The sequence below is a fragment of the Cololabis saira genome, chromosome 11, assembly GCF_033807715.1.
Source record: "Cololabis saira isolate AMF1-May2022 chromosome 11, fColSai1.1, whole genome shotgun sequence".
Lineage (NCBI taxonomy): Eukaryota > Metazoa > Chordata > Actinopteri > Beloniformes > Belonidae > Cololabis > Cololabis saira.
Genome location: NC_084597.1, coordinates 36,808,330 through 36,830,522, shown reverse-complemented (window position 1 = coordinate 36,830,522; position 22,193 = coordinate 36,808,330). Strand labels below are relative to the sequence as shown.

Below are 22,193 nucleotides of genomic sequence, written 5' to 3'. Positions count from 1 at the left end.
TACTTTACATTTGCATTTAAATGACTTCAAACTGAACTGATTTTTTTCTAAAATGTGACAAGTTGGCATGGATCACAAACGAATATGCATCAACCACGAGTGAGCATTTATAATACAATTGAACCATAAAGTATGCAACCACTTAACATATATAAATGATAATCACACATTCTTATGGGTTATAACACAAAAAAAGAGCATAGCATCACTCTACTTTCAGACAGCAAACTATGTTGAATGAGCATTTCAAACTATCTCAGTAATGAATACAATCCACTGTGTGTATTGATGGCATGCATGTGTGCACAATGTTGCAACTGCGCACACAACGGCCACACTGTTTTTGTCAGGGTGGAAACATGCCGTACCGGGAAATTTGACTGTGCCAGCCAGCTAACAATGTCCTTGCTGTGTGCGCCACTGAGCCGTCTTCTTAAAAAACACTGCTGCAAGTGTAGGAAGTCAGCAATTTAGATTTGGCCTTTAATGCCGTGCATAGCTTGAAAGCTTTTGCTGCAAAGTGCAAATCTGACTGTGCTGAACTTGCGAACAAATGTTTCTGTTTCCAAAGAATTTGGACAATATAAAAGGACTTGTGTAATGATTATTTCTACACCTGGAAAGGTCTAACTGCAGCTTAAAGTCATACTAGAGTATCCATGTCTTTGCTGGTGCTCTTGGATATATTTGAGGTTTGGACAGTTGGTTGAGCAGAACAATCTAGATGAGCATTTTATTTTCCCTCAGAAATTGAAACAAGCTCTTTTATACTACTATTAAGTGGTATATATATACTAGTATATATTAGGGCTGTCAAACGATTCTTTTTTTTCATCGCGATTAATCGCATGTTGTCCATAGTTAACTCGCGAATCATCGCATATTAATTGCACATTTATTCACACATCTTTTTGGCTGTTCTAAATTACCTTAAGGTATTTTTTTTTATGTTTTTAATACTGTTAACAACATGAAAAAGAGCAAATATGTTTGCTTTTTTTTTTTTTTTTTTTTAATACAATGCTTTCTTTGACAATTTCTTTCCCAAACACATAAAATGGCTCTGAAACTAGGACTCACACGAGGATTTTGAGTGTTGGATGTTATGGACCTGATGATCTGCTTTGCTCAAAAAAAGGTTTTACTCATGAACAAATTTAACAATTCAGTATAAGAGGGAATATATTTCTTTATACTGCAGAAAAGTACAGGTAGCAGAACATTGTTTCCCTTCCTGCCCTCCATAAACGGGACTATTTTAAGGAATCTCATAAATCTTGTGACCCTTTGTCAGATTCTGAATCACCAAAGCAAAAGTCTAACCTTAGAGGTCCATATTTATAGATATAGCTCATATTTATGCAGTACATGAAAAGAAATCAACTGAAATGATTGGCATGGCTGTAGCTCTGTATCCAGGCCTCTCAGGGTGCAGCTCAGAGAATTATTGATTGTTGCCATGTAGACTGATGCACCAAGCCTGCTGATTATCTTGCTGTCTTCAGCCACCAAACCCACTGAGATTATTCCCCTTTATCACAAAGGGCACCAAGATGCCCCCGAAAGAGTGAACACATAATGTAAATGACAGCACTGTCCCCCCCTCATTTAATTTTTGGTCTCCATGAACTGGAACGATCTTTGTGGGTTTTTTTTTTGTTTGTTTTGCTTCTGTTTTCCTGTCTATTCCAGTCTGCATCTCTTTAAACTTCTGCTTAAAACATTTTTCTTTCTGTTAAAGCCTCAATTTCTCCAGGAAAAACACTTGACCTCTGCCTGGCAGTGTTTTCAGTCTGCGGCTACTTGTGCCAAGTCTGTGTCCGCCGGTGCCCTCTCACTTCATCACGCTGTCTGTCCATCTTAACCTTAAACATTCAGATTTCTTATCTCATCAAGCTCACAGAAGGGCCTGAACAGAGACAGTTCAAGAAAAGGGCAAATGTGCAATCATTACACGCACACACACACACACACACACACACACACACACACACACACACACACACACACACACACACACACACACACACACACACACACACACACACACACACACACACACACACACACACACACACAGGCCACTTCATTGTGTACACCTCATACATCTAATAATATATATATATATATATATATATATATATATACATATATATAATATATATATATATATATACATTTAGGAATGGGCGATATTTTACCGTTCACGATAAACCGTCAAAAAAAATTCCCCACGGTAATAATTTGTCATCTCGCGGTAAAAACGATAAATTCCCGTTGATGACGTTTTTGTGTAAAGCTGATTTATGGTTCTGTGGTAAATCCACGCACAACGTACGTGAAGGAAGGAAGGAAGGAAGGAAGGAAGGAAGGAAGGAAGGAAGGAAGGAAGGAAGGAAGGAAGGAAGGAAGGAAGGAAGGAAGGAAGGAAGGAAGGAAGGAAGGAAGGAAGGAAGGAAGGAAGGAAGGAAGGAAATTAGCCAGAATAGAAAGAAAGATATGAGCCTGAAAGAAAGAATTAATTGGTTTTTATCAATTCAATGTAATTGGTGTAGTAGTTAGTAGTATTTAGTATTCTTTTAGAGCAGTGATTTGGGGGCTCCAAAGACTGAATGTGGTGATAGATTTATAGTTAAAAAGGTGGAGTTGAATTGGTATTTTTTTTTATCGTCATTTTTATCGTTATCGGGATAAATGCACGAAATTATCATGATACATTTTTTAGTCCATACCGCCCATCCCTAATATATATATATATATATATATATATATATATATATATATATATATATATATATATATATATATATATATATATATATATATATATATATATAATAAACAGTTCTCACTGACATTGTTCAATCATTAAGAAAATAAAAGCCAACTCCACCTTTTCCAATTCCAAAGCAGCTTAGAACTGAGTAAAAACAATCAGAACAGAGTGTACACAGTGAATTGCAGAGTAAGTGCTGTCATGAGAGCATATAGATGTGGGATGAAAGGTTAGAGGGATAAAGTTGTTTGGATAGGAAGTGTTTTTTTGAAAAAATGTGTTCTCAAGAGCTTCTTTTCATTCTCAATTATGCTCCGCAGCATCTTCACATCTGCGACAGAAAAAAATGACAACATTGCTACTTTTGCTGAATTGAAAACAAGATATGCTTTTATTTCAGCACAGATCTAGAACTGAAACATTTGCCTTCAATCCATCATTCCTTTTCTTTCCTCCCTTAATCCCTCCATCTTTTTCATTCCTTCTCCATGAGCCTTAGGGGAGAATTCAGACGGAAACGACTTTCCCTCTCCTGAAGCATCACTCCTCTCATCAGGCCAATCTCCCATCTCTTTGTCACCCTAATCTCCATAATGCAGTTCCTGGCAGGAGCTGCTGTGTTTGCTTTGTCCGTGGCACCAGTCGTCTCTGGGGTAACGAGCAGGTAACTATCTGAGCACTCTCTCTGCTAGCAAGACAGAGCTAAACAGATAAGAGCAAACCGTGAGGGGGACAGGCCATATGTGTACGAGCACTCATATATAACAGCAGCTGAGTATTATGTTCAAGACACCGCTCCACTAAGTCAGAGTTTCAAGTAAATGTAAAAAAAAACAGGCTCTCTGCCACAGGGATAAATTCATACTCCCTTCAAACAAATTAGCTGTCAAACACATGTACGGCAGGATTTGATACGTAGTGCTAACTCTTGGTACCACTGATTCACATCATGTTCATTACGTATACATAGGGCTGTGCGATTAATTGATTTTAAATCTAAATCGGATTTATTAATCAAGACGATGTTAAAAAAAGGAAAATCGGAAAATCGATGTTCCTTTTTTGCAGCTGGCTGCATTACAGACAGAGCTTGTCTAGTCATCTTTGTTTGGTCAAGAAAATTGTAAATGTTGTCACTTTACTAAACTCAAGGAGGATTTACAGTATCTTTCAATTGCACTTCATTCCCAATAGGGAAATTTGTTTGCTAAAATAAAGATAAAATATTTGAAACAATTTATTCCATTGTCTTTTGTAGTTTTACCAAAAAAATCGAAATCGAAATGAAAAATCGGGTTTTCAGAGAAAAAAAATCAAGATTTTTTTTTTGTCCAAAATCGCCCAGCCCTACATATACATGGCTTGAATTTGAACCCGTCCAAAATGATATTTCGTTCAACTGATAGATATTATGTCCAAGATTGTATATTCTTTTCCATTTTTGTCACTTTATTAGATTTAGCTACATATTTATGTCTGTAACTACACCGTTGTCTTGGAACGTGGATGAATGAATACATTAATCTTGCTCCAAACACATCTGTCTCCTCTTCTCTAAGTCTGTCATTATGTTTACATGCAGTTTAGTTAAGAAACAGCTGAACCTCAATAATGCTATTAAATTGTACTCTTTTCTTTGTACCACTATATATGTTTGTGAAGTGTATCAATATACCAACCAAAAGATGCCACACTCTTCTACAATAGGTGGCGACAGTGCCTGCTTTCAGCTGGTGAGCATTTCCATTTGATCTGTTCTGCCGCACGCCAAAATATCCAATAAAGTTTTGGTTTAGCTGTTGGGACCAAATTAGAAAAATGATGAATACTGAATTGGACAGACCTACAGCTCTGTACATTTCACTGTATGCTTTAGTTGTCATTTTATGTCTCCTCTCTCCTTTTACATGCATATGCACCACATCTGCAAACTGAACACACAAATGTTACCTTAGCCTTTCAAGTATCAGAAATGCACAATCCAATCTTACCATCCAATCCACATACTAACTCAGAATGCCATTGTGGCTAGCATTTGTCTTTTCATTCAGTGACTAAACAAATCTCCAGAACAACCATCATTATTACCTAAATCATTCTTGATGACACCAGTCTCTTCATCATGGACAACTGTTACTATGACTTATCAAGTGAGAAACAAGTCAAAGTATTCCAGTAAGTGGCAAATGGGATGCATTTATATTTACATTTTTCTACTCCTGTTGAACACTCAAAGCGAGATTGGCCCATCCATACATTCATTTATATGGTAGTTCTTAGCCTGTGCAGTTTGTTTTTTTTGGGCAAATCTGATACCTTTTCTCTACAATGCATGTACACAACAGTGAATCTATCAGAGAGTAGCCCCTTTCACACAGCCAGTTCGAGGCGGGAACGTTGCGCCTTTAAGCCGCCTCGCTGTTCTGTGTGAAAGTCACGGAGGCGGAATGGGGGGGCCAAGTGGCCCCACCAATAAGCCGGCAGCGGAGGTAGTCACAGAGCCGTCACAGAGACGGAACGGGGTCTGTGTGAATGACACAGCCGGCATGCCGCTGACATGACGGTCGGACTGACGCTGTCGTCACGCCTCTGATTGCGGAACGCCGGCATGCTGTGTGAATTTACAGACGGGAGCGGCGTTATGCCGGCGTTGTATGGTTCTGTGTGAACCAACAAAGGCGGCGTATTGGCAGGACTTCTTTACACCAATATTGCGGAATCTCTGTGTGAAAGGGGCTACTGTCTCTTGCTCAAAGACACTTCTGTAAACTGGGAATTCTGAGTTTGATTATGGCTCCTGTACTTCCTGAGCCACAGCCATCCAACAACAGGATACTCTGTCAGCATCACCTTCTACTTCCTCCTTTTTATAGTACCCACTCACAACAATATTATGGTGTTTGAAAGTAGTGGGGGAACTTTCACCTCTGCTTAAACACCAGGTAGTCCTCATAATGGTTGAGCATTATTGCTAGCTGCTGCAGTGCTCCTGCAGAGACATAAATGAATAGAACCACAAAGAAGGGAATCTGTTTCGTTGCCGCTGCAGGGAAAGTTCATAACACCTGGCAAGATACCCAACACCACACAAGGAACCTGGTTCCTAGCTTTCTATCAGCCATATCAAATTACAGAACTGTGTGGCATGCTGAACAGAGAAAAGTATGAAGAAAGTGATATATAGGCTGGAGGACATCTTTGTCACGGGATAAAGAATCTGGCAGAGAGAAGCAGTTGAACAGGAGGGAGATGGACACAGCGCAGATAATAAGACACCATGTCACCCATTCAGTATAATTTCCATGTTACAGCCTTTTGATTGGAAGAATCAGAGAGCACTAGCAGGGCGTTATGGCCCCTGTGTGTGTGCGTGTGTGTGTGTGTGTGTTGTAGTGTCCACCTCTGTCTGAGACCGTGTGGTCTCACTCTGAACTGTGATCTGCTCCTGCTCATGAACTGGACCGTATAACAAGCAATGACAAATTTAATGGCTGTCAATGTTCCGATTGAGTGAAGTGATTATTTCCACTTCCACAGTTATGCATATCTGACACAGTAATTTCAAGTCGGAGCAAGTGATAATATTGCACTTTTGTGCTTGACTGAACCATTTGTACAGATGAGGAATCATTTTTCTCCAGTCTTTGTGTGATTCTAATAACGCTGGCTGACTTTTGATGTTTGTGTTGGTCCATTTTGCTGACGGCGCACTGGGAATACTGTGGTGGGTATCTTTTTGTAATTTTCTGTTTAACGATGATGACATTGATCCCTAAGGGGGAAATTTTTAACTTTTGATCTCATATGTCAGCACCACCATCACTCAAAGAAACTTCAACAAAGTTGACATTTGAAGCGCCAACTTTGTCCCAGCTACATAAACTGATCGTTGACAGCTCCATGTAACAAAATGAGACTGTATTCTGATTTAATTTGATTGATCCTAATTATCGTCTTCTCCAATCACATTTGATCCTAAATTTGATAAGTGATTTAGTTTGGACAATTGTGCAAAGCTACTTTCACAGCCTGGACCCTGTAAAGCAACTAATAAGAGTTCATCAACTCGGGTATAAATACATCATAATTTGCAATATGAATAAAAGCAAAACATTGTCATTATCATCATTACTGCATAAAAACATGTACTGATGAGTACAATCAGTTCATTTGAACAACAGTTTGATTCATGGGCTGAGAGCTGAGCTTCTTCTTCAGTAATTGCTATGCAATGAATAAAAACTACTTTCTTTTTTTCCTGATTTTCTTCATTTTTCATGCCAGTGATTCCTCAGAGAATATAACTGCCTGTCATAGCTACGGGGCCTTTGGAGGTGTGTGTGTGTGTGTGTGTGTGTGTGTGTGTGTGTGTGTGTGTGTGTGTGTGTGTGTGTGTGTGTGTGTGTGTGTGTGTGTGTGTGTGTGTGTGTGTGTGTGTGTGTGTGTGTGTAAGAGAGGTGGTGGGGGTGGGGGGGGTAGATACTGGGGGAGGGGAAATAATGAGAGCTCACACGGGCTGTGAAGAATTCACAGACTCTGGCTCTGTGGGAGCTCTTCCCATTTATCTCCCGACTTCAGTCATGCTCTGTTGCAAGAATGCCACCCTGACGACGGGCCACGCCCTCCATTGACCGACTCTGCACAATCCAAAAACAGGAAAAGGCTTGTGATCATGCATCGGCAACCTTTTCAGTACTCAGTACTGCACAACAGCGAGCTGAGACACTTCAGAGAGTCCAGCTGAGATGGAGCTTGAGCCAAATGGCACAGTTTTGATCTGTCACTTTCTCCACCCACAACAAAAGAGCTGAGCAACATCAGGCTTTTAAAGTTCAATAGACAATTTTGATGTTTTTCATCATTTCTCTTTTTGTATTTTCTCTCTCCACTGGTGGATTTAACTCTGTGCTCTGCACAATGAAATAAAAGGAAGAGGAAGAAATAAAGGCGGAACACCTACAGCAGATACATACTGTTAAAATGTGCCGAAAAGCCATTTTTTCCTATATGTTCAATAAACTTGGCTTGTACAAGAAAATGTCAGTGTTTACCTTTAAAAGAAAATAAAACTGTAAATCAAAGAACAGCTAAGGCAGTCCAGACAATGCTAGGACTTTCCTCACGAGATACCGCCATAGCATCTCATCCAATCACTAAAACCTCTGGCAGATAACAAAACACTGCCCAGCAACCACCTGTATCTGTGTGTATCATGGTAACGAGCTGGGAATAACAAGGCTGTGGTGGTGGAGCGTGGAGGGGAGACACAGAAGGGGGTCCAAACACAGGAAGGGGGAAGACGTTCCCATTTATAATTCATGTCAGGAGAAATATCATCAGCGCTGTGGCATTTTGGAATGAAATATTGATTGTGTCTTGGAAGCTTCATGTAAAAGCTTGCAGTCGGGGATTCCTGATGGACAGTTAAGTACTGTAGTAGGGCACGGAAACAACAGAAGAAGCCACAAAACTGTTTTCTGAGGCGGGAGGACGTGTCTTCAGTGGATGAGATAAATTGTCCCTTAGGTGAGCAGCGGGTTTAATCTGGGATGACACTGTTGGAAGATGAGCTGAAGTGGAAACGGAATAAGTATCCTATTGGAAGTAAAAGTTACAATACCGCACAAGACGGTGCCTTGGTGGTTGATAAGATGGTTCTTTGTTCGAGTTCTGGCAGGGTCTTTCTTTTTGCATGCTCTACTCTGTGCTGGTGTGGGTTTTCTCTAGGTATACCAGCGTCTTCAAAAAGTTATACGGTGATTCTAAATTGCTGAAATGTGTGTGTCTGGTTGGTCTATAATGGCACTTTTCCACTGGTACCTACTCAGCCCGGCTCGGCTAGCTTCCACTCAGTTTGGTTCTTTCCCACTAGGGGTCTAACGTGCCGAGTAGATACTTTTTCTGTAACTGTTCTGCCGAGGTTCTAAGCGGCTGAGTCGGCTGTATCTGAGGTCATCACAATACAGGGCACCAATTGGTCGGGGGGTTGGAGTCAGACGTCTGAGCCAGATGTGACATCAGTGAAAGAGCAACTCTGACGGCGGCTTCTTGTTCATTTTATTCGACAGGCAATGGCAGCGCAAAAGTCTGTTTGGTGACTTTTGCGCTCCAGGTGCAGATGTTCATAAACCTGGTGGCTGAGGAGAGAATTAAAAAGGGATCTAGACGGTAGGGATGGGCGGTATGGACTAAAAAATGTATCACGATAATTTCTGGCATTTATCCCGATAACGATAAAAAAATACCAATTGAACTCCACCAAAACACTGCTCTAAAAGAATACTAAATGCTACTAAACTAAACCAATTAAGTTGAATTGATAAAAACCAATTAAATGAGTCCACCTGTACTGCAAAATTTGAATGACTCCTCGCTCTCAGATCCGCCTTCCGCCTTTCTTTCAGGCTAATTTCCTTCCTTCCTTCCTTCCTTCCTTCCTTCCTTCCTTCCTTCCTTCCTTCCTTCCTTCCTTCCTTCCTTCCTTCCTTCCTTCCTTCCTTCCTTCCTTCCTTCCTTCCTTCCTTCCTTCCTTCCTTCCTTCCTTCCTTCCTTCCTTCCTTCCTTCCTTCCTTCCTTCCTTCCTTCCTTCCTTCCTTCCTTCCTTCCTTCCTTCCTTCCTTCCTTCCTTCCTTCCTTCCTTCCTTCCTTCCTTCCTTCCTTCCTTCCTTCCTTCCTTCCTTCCTTCCTTCCTTCCTTCCTTCCTTCCTTCCTTCCTTCCTTCCTTCCTTCCTTCCTTCCTTCCTTCCTTCCTTCCTTCCTTCCTTCCTTCCTTCCTTCCTTCCTTCCTTCCTTCCTTCCTTCCTTCCTTCCTTCCTTCCTTCCTTCCTTCCTTCCTTCCTTCCTTCCTTCCTTCCTTCCTTCCTTCCTTCCTTCCTTCCTTCCTTCCTTCCTTCCTTCCTTCCTTCCTTCCTTCCTTCCTTCCTTCCTTCCTTCCTTCCTTCCTTCCTTCCTTCCTTCCTTCCTTCCTTCCTTCCTTCCTTCCTTCCTTCCTTCCTTCCTTCCTTCCTTCCTTCCTTCCTTCCTTCCTTCCTTCCTTCCTTCCTTCCTTCCTTCCTTCCTTCCTTCCTTCCTTCCTTCCTTCCTTCCTTCCTTCCTTCCTTCCTTCCTTCCTTCCTTCCTTCCTTCCTTCCTTCCAAGGGGATTTTATCGTTTTTACCGTGAGATGACAAATTCTTACCGTGGGGAATTTTTTTGACGGTTTATCGTGAACGGTAAAATATCACCCATTCCTAGTAGACGGGCGATAAGGAACGACCAGATCTACCAGGAGCTGTCACTTCATAGCTGCTCGCGACAACAAACGGACTTTTCAGCAGCGCCGAGACAAACTAAAAAAAATGTAAAAGCGCCGCCGCTTGAAGCTTCTCTCACTCCCATTTTTTGACTTGATATGGAACACAAGGACCCAGGACCACAGACCCAGCAGCACATCTATCATCTCCTCCATGTTCTACTTCTTTAGTGTTGTTGTCTTCTTCCTTTAGATCACACAATCAAATACGTCACAGCAGCTTCACTCCAACCTCCTACTTCTGCTCCAGGTGCTGAATTGTTACGGAAAAGAAACGCGGCCAAGTTGAGTCGAGCCGAGCTGAGATGAGTAGAGCTGAGTAGGTACTAGTGGAAAAGTGATGGACTGGCAAACTACCCCTGCCTTTCACCTGAAGAGAGTAAACTCCAGCAGCTCTCTGTGACCCTAAAATAGGAATAAGAGGGTAAAGATGATGGATAGAAGTCCCAATACCAACATGTATTGTTACTGTTTTACAAAATCAATGCATTTCATGCAATAATCACTTCCAATGGCAACAAAGTTGCTAAAGTGATCAAAAGTAAAATGAATGAATTTTGAATACAAAAGAACCACACAAGTGGAATATCACTAAAACATTTCTACTACACCTTAAAGTGGACCCCCCTCCCCCATGCCTTCTGGAGTCAGAGCGTCATGTATCTTTTCATGTCCGATGCCACTCCTGACACAGGCCTCCCCTCCACATTTATCTAAGCTCGGATCTGGCAATATGAGAGGCTGGGACAATGAACGATGTCAGGTTCAGTGTCCTTCCAGGAGACATTTCGGCATGTGGCGGACTAAGGGATTGATCAGGCGACCTTCACACTACAGACGTTAAAGGGGGCAAATTATGAAAACAGATCTATACATACAAGGTATAGATTAGCTCACAATATCCATAAAAGGACCTTGGGTTCTGCATCTCTGTGGTATTCATACCAAAGCATGATGCAAACATTTCTTAAAAATAGAGTTAATATTGTTTTAAAAACAGATATCAGGCTGTCTCCTTTACTATTAATGCCTCGTCTACCTACACTGCATCAATGTGGCTCATTTATCTTATTAAAGACAAATCAACAAGTATGAATATTCAACCCACTGAAAACTACAAACGCATTCTGACATAAATCTCGGAGCCCTTTAAAGCTCCACACTTGAAAATAACGAAGAATCATAGCTTTGAAAATGCATTGGGGTCTTGACAGTAAAGGGCTGCTGCTGAGGACGTGGTCTCTAATGGAAGGGGACGCCTACATGTGAACAGCTGACCTCGGCTGCTTGACCTCTGAACCCTCTTCATCACTTACTGCACTCTCTCCAGTTCCAGTCTGACAGCCACGGATCGCTGCCTTTCCCTTTAAGTTATGTGACTCAATACCAGCAGCATCGCAGCATGAATGTCATCTTACTCAGTGAGTGGATGGGGAGTGCAGCTTCATACATCCTGCTTTGTCAGATATGAATGCATGTTTCAGAGGATAGAGAACAATTATAATCAGTACACTTGTGCTTATCCATCAAACAATGAAAAAGCCATGCAGAATAATGTAATTGGCCCACAGACTCCAACATTATTTGTAGTATCTTATGACTATGAACACATGCAGTTTTTCCAAGTAGCCAGTTTTGTCTTCAAATGCATTAACTTTGTGTGGCATCCATAAGACTAAATCCGCAAAAAAGCTAAAACAGACAGCGAGGAATAAACAAGAACAACGCTTTAATGTTCACACAATGAAAACAAACAAGCAAACGGCTGCAGTGAGGGTGTGTAAGTGAGGCTCAGAGCATACTTCAGCTTTCAGACGGGTGGGATGACGGTGCCCGAAGCACGTTCCAGATGTTTGAAGCACTGGGCGTGGACGCTCAGCGAGGAGCTATTTTCAGCAACTGAGCGCAGAAAAGGAAATGAAAGGAGCAGGGAGTTCAGTGTGCACGGATTTCAGGGCAGCAGAGAGGGTAATCAAACACGGCCATCCAATGGCAATCGGGGCCCACACAATAGTGGCTCGCACGCCGCCGCCTCAGTCTTATCGCAACGCACTCGGAGCGAGAATGGTCTGAGATAAATGAGTGTGTAAGAGGAGGACAGTGAGGAAAGGTTAGAGATGGACTGGGGAAGCGAGGGAGGAGAGAGACGCAGCTGGAAAAAAAGAGCAGTTGGTACAAATTAAATCAGAAAATTGGTATGTTTGAACTGGGTTTTCCATGCACCACTACTGTTCATCTTGTTTGGTGCGGTGGTTTAAGTACTTCACAATACACTGATGTAGTATATGCAATGCAGGTCATATTTGAGCACTATAATATATAGCCACTTCTCAGTTTGAGGAATAGGATAACGTATAGACATGTTATTTTCAAATATATTTGCAAATGCTAAGGTGAGTTCGCTGCAAAATGTGCCCACTGTATTTTGAAATGTGTGTCATCCTACATGAAATGACCAATTTGGATTTGAGTGCAACATAGGAATCAACTCTATTTTCCTTGACACTGTTCCATTGGGTCAATGAGCATCACTTGAGCAGCTCTGACACTTCACAAGTCAGTCATGACTCCACGCCTGTTCACATGAGGCGGAAACTGATACCAACCGCTATGCCATGCATTTCAAACAAATGATGCGATTCCCTTTAATGAAGATGGCAAATCAGTCAGAGAGCTATCCTCGCTCACTGCTACGCAGCCACAGATGGAAAATTACCAAACTGTTGATATATAGTTAACAGGTGCAGGCTAATTATGCTAATCATGGCAACAGCCAAATAAACTGATTGCCATGTTCATTCAAATGACAGCAATGTTCCTTTGGAGGCTAATTAAAATAGGTTGGGAGGAAGGAAACGAGGCGGTCGAGTTCAGAGAGAGGGAGGCGTTTAAATAAAAGCCTTCTCTGGGGTCTACTGTAATAAGCTGTATTTCATTGGTTTAATGATGTCATAATGAATTTCTAATGATGGGGGATGCGTTGAGGTGAAAAGATTGGAAGTGCGGCGATATGTGCATGAAACCAAAGGGTTTACATCTGCAAAAAATGCAGCTAACAAGGGAGCTGGAGGTAACGTTGCATGTGGCATTGGATGCCACAGAAGCAAATACATTAAAGTAATGAAAATAAAAGAAATGGGTAGAAGACGCTGATTGGGTTATGCGCTCCATATGTTTACATACTAGCCCAAATAGGAAAGGGGTAAGGGGAGATTTTAAAGGCACAATTGCTTTTTATCAGCATTGGCGCAGACTCCCTTTGCCTGTGACCTGAAAAAAAAGCATCATTTGAGGAATGGGAGGCCAGGAGAGTTGAACTCTGGGTCCCTTTGCAGCCACTGGGGAGGTATGAAAGGTGAACCAGGGCTGATTAATGTTTATAGAAGAAGCAGGTATTAAAAAAGAGGGGGAAAAACTCTCCTTTTATTTCTATCCTGTGCTTTACTTTGATTCTAATCTCAGGGTTTTTAGCTTTAGCTTCAATAGTGTCTATGTTAACTCCACATTTACCTTAAAAACGTAGTACCACTTAGGACATACTTTGAGTTAAGGTTTTGCACATTTTTATATCTCTGTTTTCTGACTTATTCACAAAGAAATTGAAATATTGTGTAAAATCAACAATGCCATTGAAAGAAAATGTCCACAAATGTGTCTTTGGCATACGGCTTGAACAGGCTGCATTAACATGACTGCAGCCAGTGTCTTCAAAAATAGCTGCACCTCATCCATACATTATATTTTTATATCAATTTGTCAATATTCTGCTACTAGATCCTTTCGTCTCTCTTTACATATAATGTGAACAAGTGGAGATGATGAAAATGAATGACACCTTACTATGGAGTACATAGTACAAATCTCTTCCTTTACTATCAGATGTGAATACAAAAGGAACTTTGATGAAAGAGATCCAATGAAAAAAGACGATATCCATTGATGACCCGCCAAGAAAGGGGCTATAGGGACACTAAACGCAAGAATAAACGAATCCCTTTTATGTATGCTGTTTATGAGGCATTCTTGCTATTTAAATGTATGCTACATTAGTAGGATCTGCTCGATTCGATATATTATAATGTGATGTTTGTCCTTAATGGAAAATCAATGGCAAGACAAGCCTGCCACCACTGAGACCATACAAAAGCAATTTCTAAATTGACATATGGAGAGCCTAGGTGATTGATTTTGACTGCTGTTGGATTTTAATACCATTCACTGCAAGCTCATTGAGTCTCAGACGTCGTCTTGTGGTTTATGTACAAACTGCCAAGTGAGTCCTTGTCTCCTTTTTCTTCTCCCTCATCTTTTTTTTCCCTTTTTTTCCAGGCCTTCATCTCAGTTCATGCCAGGCAGAGTGGTTATGTTGGATTAGATGGAGATATGCTAGATAAATGAGCAGATGACTCTCCACAAACACAGAGCCATTGTCATCGATCTCATAGGACTTGATTCAGTTCATTCATATCTAACCTCTATGTAATAATCCCCTCTCTTTGGTACACAACAGAAGACTTGCTGCAAAGCCACGGTATTTACAATCCCTATGGTTGTCATCTTAAATTTATTGACATCATAATATTTCCAATGCTTTTAAAAAAAAAAAATTTAGAAAAAGGCTAACACTCCAGCCCATCCCTCTATACATAGCAAACACAATTCAAACTAACGGATTAGGAAAAGAAGTAAAACATAAAATGTTATATCCTGGATTACTAGGCAATACCTTCCTCCGTCCACCTTCACCTCTTGGAATCAGTTTTATACATTGTTTTTGTGGTGTAGTGTCTGAAGTGTCTCCCGTGCCTTTTCAGATATCATGCATATACTAATTCCATTCTTTACTGGGTGCTTCAGAGCTGAGGGGATTAAATTACATACCACAAACCTGAGGTTAAACCGATGACCTATTTCCATCCATGCATATTGTACATCCACTTTCCACCAATCATCCTTTTCTAGTTCAGAGAACCAGCAGGCTGAGAAAAAATAACCAGATGTGCTTTCCTCTCAACCTTTATATGCCTACCAGCTGTGGTTATCCAGGGGAGTTCCCTGAACACAGATTTTCTGGAATTAAATTAAGAAATAAATCAAACTAGATTAAACACATGTATCTAAGAAGTACTGCAGTTTCCATCCTGAGAATCAACACCTGCTCAGATCTAGCCCCCTAACAATGACCCTGTCAGATTCCACATTCATAATATCCATCCATCCATGTTCTATACCCGCTTTATCCTTTGCAGGGTCACAGGGGTCTGCTGGAGCCTATACCAGCTAATAACAGGCAAGAGGCAACATACATACTATATATCTCCTAAATAAAAAAACAAAAAACAGAAAGAAAATCAATTTTGAGTAGTTATAAAAATGAATTTTCCCAATAATTAATCAAAAAAGGTTTTCTAAAAGTCCATAAAAATTCAAAGTTGCAATTTAATACATCCAGTACAAACACTTCACACCAGAACTAACAGATACAATACAGAAACCTCTCTGAGCCCGTTGGTGTGTCGAGCTCAACCACAACATACTGTACAATACAGATGCACAGATTCACACACAACAGGGCTATCATTTCTGTTTCTGTTTGCTCGCTATTTCTGGACTACAAGATGATTTTTAACCCACCTACCCACCACATTACTTCAGCATTCCTATACACGAGAGAGGGAGCTGTAAAGAAATCTACCACTGTTTACATTTTCACTTCAACTCTGCTCAGACGGTGTGAGTGATAGGCTTGGATTGTGCCCTAGTTGTGCTCCAAATGATGAATTGGACTAGTTACACCATTTTGAATGCACAAATATGTTTGTATGGACTATTCTGCAAGGTATGGTGCCCTCAAAACGGTCAGAAATATAAGTGTAGAAAGCTCAGCATTTCACACATCCAAAGGTTGCCACCTCGTTGATGTGGCTGAATTGCTGCAACATCACTTGCTATGTCTTTTTCTCAAAATGTTGGCGATTAGAAGAATGACATTACACACAAGGAAGATTTTTGATCAATTTGTTTTGTTGTAATATGTGTATTTTTTTTCCTGTAATTTGGTGGATCCCTCAACATGTCAAACACCTGAGCTCATGCCTGGATGCAGCTACCAGCTTCTACAGAGATTCTTTAAAGAAACAACAATGCTGAATGATCCACTTACAACTTCAAAATATAGTTTTCTCACAAATCTGAATTTTGAGAGCGTTATTCAGACACAGCAGGAAGTAGAGATGTCTGTTCATTGCACCTGTTTTGCTCATGTTGTATTAATAAAAAAACACCATATGGTCACGTTAAAAGGGTTAAGAACCTGATATTCATGACATGAGACTACTGACCCATAGGTGTTAGAACAAATGTTCATCTGCTCATCTGTCAGTGCCATGCAGGCAGTTAATGTAGATGACAGATTAGATTTTGAACTCGTACAAAGCAGTCATGCTGAAATGTACTTCAGACTCGCACTGACACTCAAATATGTTTCTAACATTGCAATTAGGTCAAGATTTGTGAACATACTTGACCAGCAAGAAGCAGCACAACCACAAATCTTCAAACAACTATGAATTTCATCGTCAAAAAGGTTATAAAACATCAAAAAGACAAAACACAACCCTTTTTAAACGGAATCACTCAGTGCGGTTGGATTGTAGTCTGTTTTCCAGGTTGTGCACAGTGTTTAGAGGATTTTTAGAGATGAATATATCCAACAATCATCACTTTGTTTAATGTCTAACTCACCTTGCCAAAGTCTCTGACATCAAACAGGTCAAAGGGGTCGAACAGCTCACTGTTTCGAAGGCCAAACTTGTCATGACAAACCTTGAGAAACGTCCTGATGTTCTTCAGACACAGGAACTATAATGAGAGGAAGAGAGGAGACAAAAACAATGTAAATGTGTGATAAAATTGATCTTGCCTCGTTTCATTCCTGATACAGTGAAGAGTAGTATTGCAACACTGTGATTAACTAGCAGTCCAATTAATATTCCTTTTCACTGTCACAGCATCCTTGTAAATATTTAATGTCCTGGTTGATAATGGCTAGAAAATGGTTAGTATTCAGCAGCAGAGGGTGAGCAGGACGATTGCTATTCCTGAGTTTGATGGGCGGCTTCTCTCTTTCAGATAAGGACAGCCACAAAGGGCCAGGGGACTGTATGGCTGAGAGCAGACAAGCCCAACAAAAATACCTTCATGTGGGGGATAGGCATGGGGCGATATACGATATTATCGTATATCGCGATAAAAAACGGCCGCGATAACGTTATCGTGGGGTACTGTAATTATCACCAATTTTATTTTATTTTTTTAAGCCAGTGTTATTTTTTTCATGTATTTTATTAATATTATTTATTTAATATTTTTTCAGAGAGTAGTACAATCCGTGTGCATTTGACTACTGTGGCACTTTATTTTCACTCAATCTTTGTGTTGGCCATGCAGCTTTTGTTTTGTATACTACAGAGCAGTGCCTTTATTTTATTATTTTTCCAGAGAGCCGTACTAAGTAGCAGGCAGCCAGCCACTGTTAAAGTTTCATAGAGTAATACAATCAGTGTGCATTTGGCTCTACTTTGTCACTTTATTTCTATTTGTCACTTATTTATTTCGACTCTCAGGGAAGTATTTTCTTACAAAAAAAGAAAGTTCAAATAAGTACCGGTACCGGTACTATAGTTTACACTTTGTAATGCATAACATTTACAGTACACTATTTGTTCTCTACCTCAAGTGTCACTGTGTTGAGAATGATTTGAGAATAAATGTTCTGAAGGAACCAGTGGATCCACGGTTAGTGTTTTTCCTTGCATTTTAAGAATTTTATAAGCGACACGCTAATATCGTGATAATATCGTAATCGTGATATTTTTGTCCACTAATATCGTGATATGAAATTTTCATATCGTCCCATGCCTAGTGGGGGAGTAGGTGGGGTTGTGCAGGTGTCCTGTTGATGACTCCAGACACTGACCTTAGACTACATGATCATGACTCTTTCAGTCAAAGATACACCTTGGAAATGTACTAATTTCGGGAAGACTTTTAAATAAAATAAAATCAGTATAATATTCACAATGAGATGATGTGGCTGAGGAAGAAGAGCAAACCATCGGGAGACGATGACAGAAGCAGGAGACTGCCAAGCAGTAATTAAAAAGATGATCCCTCTGTGTTTTTATATCTTATCAGCGCCAGATGGTTTACAACACTTAAAATTATAACATAAAAGCTCCAAGTATTTCTATGGGGTAATATGACAAAGCATTTCAGAGCATTAATCAGTGTTTCAGATATTGTACTGCCTTCGCACACAAAAATCTGCTTGCAAAAATCTCCTCCACTTCAGGACTGAAACTGTTCCCTCAGATTGGGCGTTGAAATGTCCTGTGCACCCGTTTCAGCTCCTGTCCTCGCTCTCAAGTTGGCTAAACTTCTCCCAGCTTTCCTCTGATGCTGACCCAGTCAAAAATACCCGCAATCCAGCAGAAGACTACACACAATGCTGAAATCACTGTTGCCTTCCAGCTTGTTTAATTACAAGCATCTCCTCCAGATGGTTACCCATTAACTGAGCATGAAAAACACTGATTAATTTTCTCTAATCGAAAAAGGGTTTGATTATACTCTTTATATTCACAGCTTTATAATATGACATCTGTTTATATAAACATCTTGAAAGTCTATATGCAGTCCATTTAGAAACCTTAATGATACTCTTAAGCCACAAATATTGATGGTCTCAGTCTCACAAATATGCCATTACAGATGATCCCTGAGAGCTGGGGCATGTCATGTGACTGCTGTACTGAAATATTAATCACACCTGCCTCCCATCTCACATCTTTCTATAAGCTAGAACATGCAAATTGAGATGTTGGCCTTTCCCTGGTCTCTGTGTGTGAGTGCTACTAGAGCGGACGGCTCGGGAAGCATGATAAACACATTCAAAAGAGATTGGAAGGAGAGTCTATGAGGAAAAAAAATGTCAATTGGCTTTATTCTGCTCAAAGCTTTGACATCATACTGTACTTTATCTCTGTAATGGCTGCTGTGAAACACTGTTGAAACAGCCAGCAGCCTTCAAAGTTACATTTCAAGTTGGATTGTAATGTTGTCATGCCATCAAAGAAAAAACAATGACAGGTACAGTATAACAAAGTCATACAGCACTACTTCCTAGGGCTGGGCGATATATCGAGATTTTAATATATATCAATATATTTTCAAACACGATATGGTACGAGACAATATCGTTTATATCGATTTTAATTTTTTTTTTTTTTTTTTTTTTTTACATTTTTTTTTTTTAATGATTTTGATATAGCTTATTTTGTGACAAATTGACTTGAATGTTTTATTTGAGATTTGCACAAATGTTTTGTTATTTGCACAACTGTCAACCTCAGTGGAAAAGTCTGCCTGTTACTGTCTACATTGTATTAATTGCACAGTGTATTTTAATTTAATTGTTATGCAGGAAAGGGATATTTGTTTTATTTTATTCAAGAAGCATTTTTATTCTATATATGCAGGCAGTTTATTTTTATTTCATTTGTTTTATAAATTTTGATATTGTGCAGACCTCTGTTAATAAAGGAACCTGTGTGACATTTGGCACGAGGCTTTGTATTAAAACTGACTGTTTTTTTTAGGGTTTGCCTCAGAAAAAAATGAAGCTAACAGAGATGCTATGCTATAATGCTTTGGGGGAAACCCCAATTAAGGCACAGAAAAAATATCGAGATATATATCGAGTATCGCCATTTAGCTAGAAAATATCGAGATATGACTTTTGGTCCATATCGCCCAGCCCTACTACTTCCCCATTCCCAAATGATTAAGAGGTGGATATTTTTCTCATTTAATAAGGCAAAGTGTTTCCTGTTGCTTCAACTGGCCCTGGCAGACATTGCCCCTGTATCAGCCTGCTGCATTTGCATACTTTCACATGGTCAAACCCAGCTCATTGTTGGCTTTTGGTTTCCGTGTGTTTGGTGATAATTCAGTGGACCTCTCCAGGGCACACCTGAGAGTCCCACTGACTCATTCTCATTCATGCGGGCACATCTGCTCAGTCTAAGTGTCACATGCGTGAACCCCCATAAGAGAGCCACAACCAGTCGGTGAAAAGAAATGGGATTGGCTGGCTCGCCATAGTGACATTTGCAGTTCGGCTACGGAGGTTATCGTGGCTGCAGATCCATCCGTGCTGCACGGAAAGCGGAAAAAAAAAGGTTTATTTTATTTTCAGAGGCCTGATATGAAAAGGTAACATTTGCTGGAGTGGTATGGCGGCAAGAGAAAAACAGAGAGAGGGCTCTGCAGATAAGGATCAGGGGGGGTGAAGATGCGACTGACATTCTAATATATGTTCAGCCCTACGAGAGGCAGGGTAGGGTTGGGAAGAATTGCAATGATATAAAGGAAAAAAAGGGAGGAAAATGATTTCATATGTAGTGGGGTGTGTGAGTGCACCGGAAATATAAATAAACTGGACATGGTCATCTCCTTAGACTTAGGCTTCTCACATCCAGAGCTAAGGGGCAGAAACCTTTTCTGCACTTTAGATGCCTCTTACACAACAGTAACGGAAGAAAAACACTTTCATTTTGCTAAACTGACTAGAGTATGTCTGAGGTGTATCAAAGTCAGAAACTTTAATAAACTTTAAGCAGTTGCTAAAATAAATATCTGAATAAAAATGTTTTGAATAAAAGAATTGAACAACTAAAATGGCTGTGTCACAAGTAATTTATCACCTAAAAAGTAGCAGACGTTCGCTGGTAATATTCCAACGGTTTTCTCTCTTTCACATTGTTCAGTCACTGTAGAGAGAGCTGAGTCATTTATAAAAAAAAAAAAAAAAAGCATTTGTCTGTCAGAGGATGCTAAACCTTAAAAGTTTCGCAGTGGATTCATTTTACTTGGAATAGCAAAAATGTCTGGCATAAACTAAAAAATGTAAAATTAAAACTTATGTACACTTCTCATGAAAAAAGAAACACTTACTGCAGCCTGCAACAATGCTGTTTCTAAATGACTGAACAAATAGGACCATATAATTGTTGTGGCAGAGAGTACAACAAATTCAAGTTTTCCTTCCCCATCCTCTGCAGACGGGATCTTTGCTACAACAATGTTTCATTACTCAAGGACTTTGAGGTTGCAGTTTCATGCAACAGAAAAACAATAACTCCTACACGTGGTTTCATGACTAAAACATTGCAATTAAAAATGTATTTTAAAAATCAACAGCACATGTACACAACTATACAGATGTTTGTCCTCTTTTTAGCAATTATGTGGTGCTTTTTTTCATGCAGAGCACACAAAGCAATCTTTTCACATGACCAGAAACTAAAATAAGTAAAAAGAAAAGAATTAAAAAAGCATACTTGAATGTGAATATGCAAGCATACTTTCTTGTGCATTTTGAAGAACCAAAGCAATGAGTTGCTTAAAAAAGTGCAGTATTCACCGGACTCCAACATCGCTGTAATTATGGCTACTATTTATTGCAAATTACGCATAAAAGATCCTTTTAGACTGATGAAAAGGAAAAGTTAAGTTCTGAAAGAAAGACAGCAAATGTGGGGGGGAAAGTAGACATGAAAGAAAGATAAAGAAGGAAGTGAGCCCAGTTGTAGTATAGCAGGAGGCATTTTACAAGGTGGGCTGTGTTCCGCTGGAACAACATTTTGACTTCTCACTCAAGAGCAGACAGCTCTTAAAAAGGCAGATTTGTTGTCAGGAGGGCGGCGGAGAAAGAGGGTGCAGACAGGCAAGGGAGAGGCAGAGGAGCAGCAAAAAGGAAAGTCACGTAACAAAGACCTGTCACACCCCTGGCAAATCCTTTGCCATATCACTAGACTACATCACACAGAGAATAATAGATTATTCCTCTGAGAAGGTACTGCTTATCTGCACGTGCTCATGCTCGTAACCAAGGAGATACAAATTAGAGCTTCCCCCTGAAACGCGAACAACCGAAAATAAAACAAATTGGAAGCAGGAAAGCAAGGGTGCAGTTGAACCAGGGGGTGTATGAGAGGGAAAGATGTTTTTTTTTGTGCCAAGAACTTAGCTCTTTGGTGTCAGGGAAGAAAGGGGATTGAGGAG

At 40.1% G+C, this 22,193-nt stretch overlaps 1 protein-coding gene across 9 annotated transcripts in view; it reads right to left on the bottom strand.

The window, feature by feature from the left end:
* Positions 1-22,193, bottom strand: part of vav2 (vav 2 guanine nucleotide exchange factor) — a 259,563-nt gene that overhangs the window by 158,536 nt on the left and 78,834 nt on the right. For all 9 annotated transcript variants that reach the window (XM_061734430.1, XM_061734432.1, XM_061734435.1 and 6 more), the window contains exon 2: positions 16,812-16,928. In XM_061734430.1, coding sequence (XP_061590414.1) covers positions 16,812-16,928 — 117 coding nt within the window. The remainder of the gene's footprint in view (positions 1-16,811; positions 16,929-22,193) is intronic.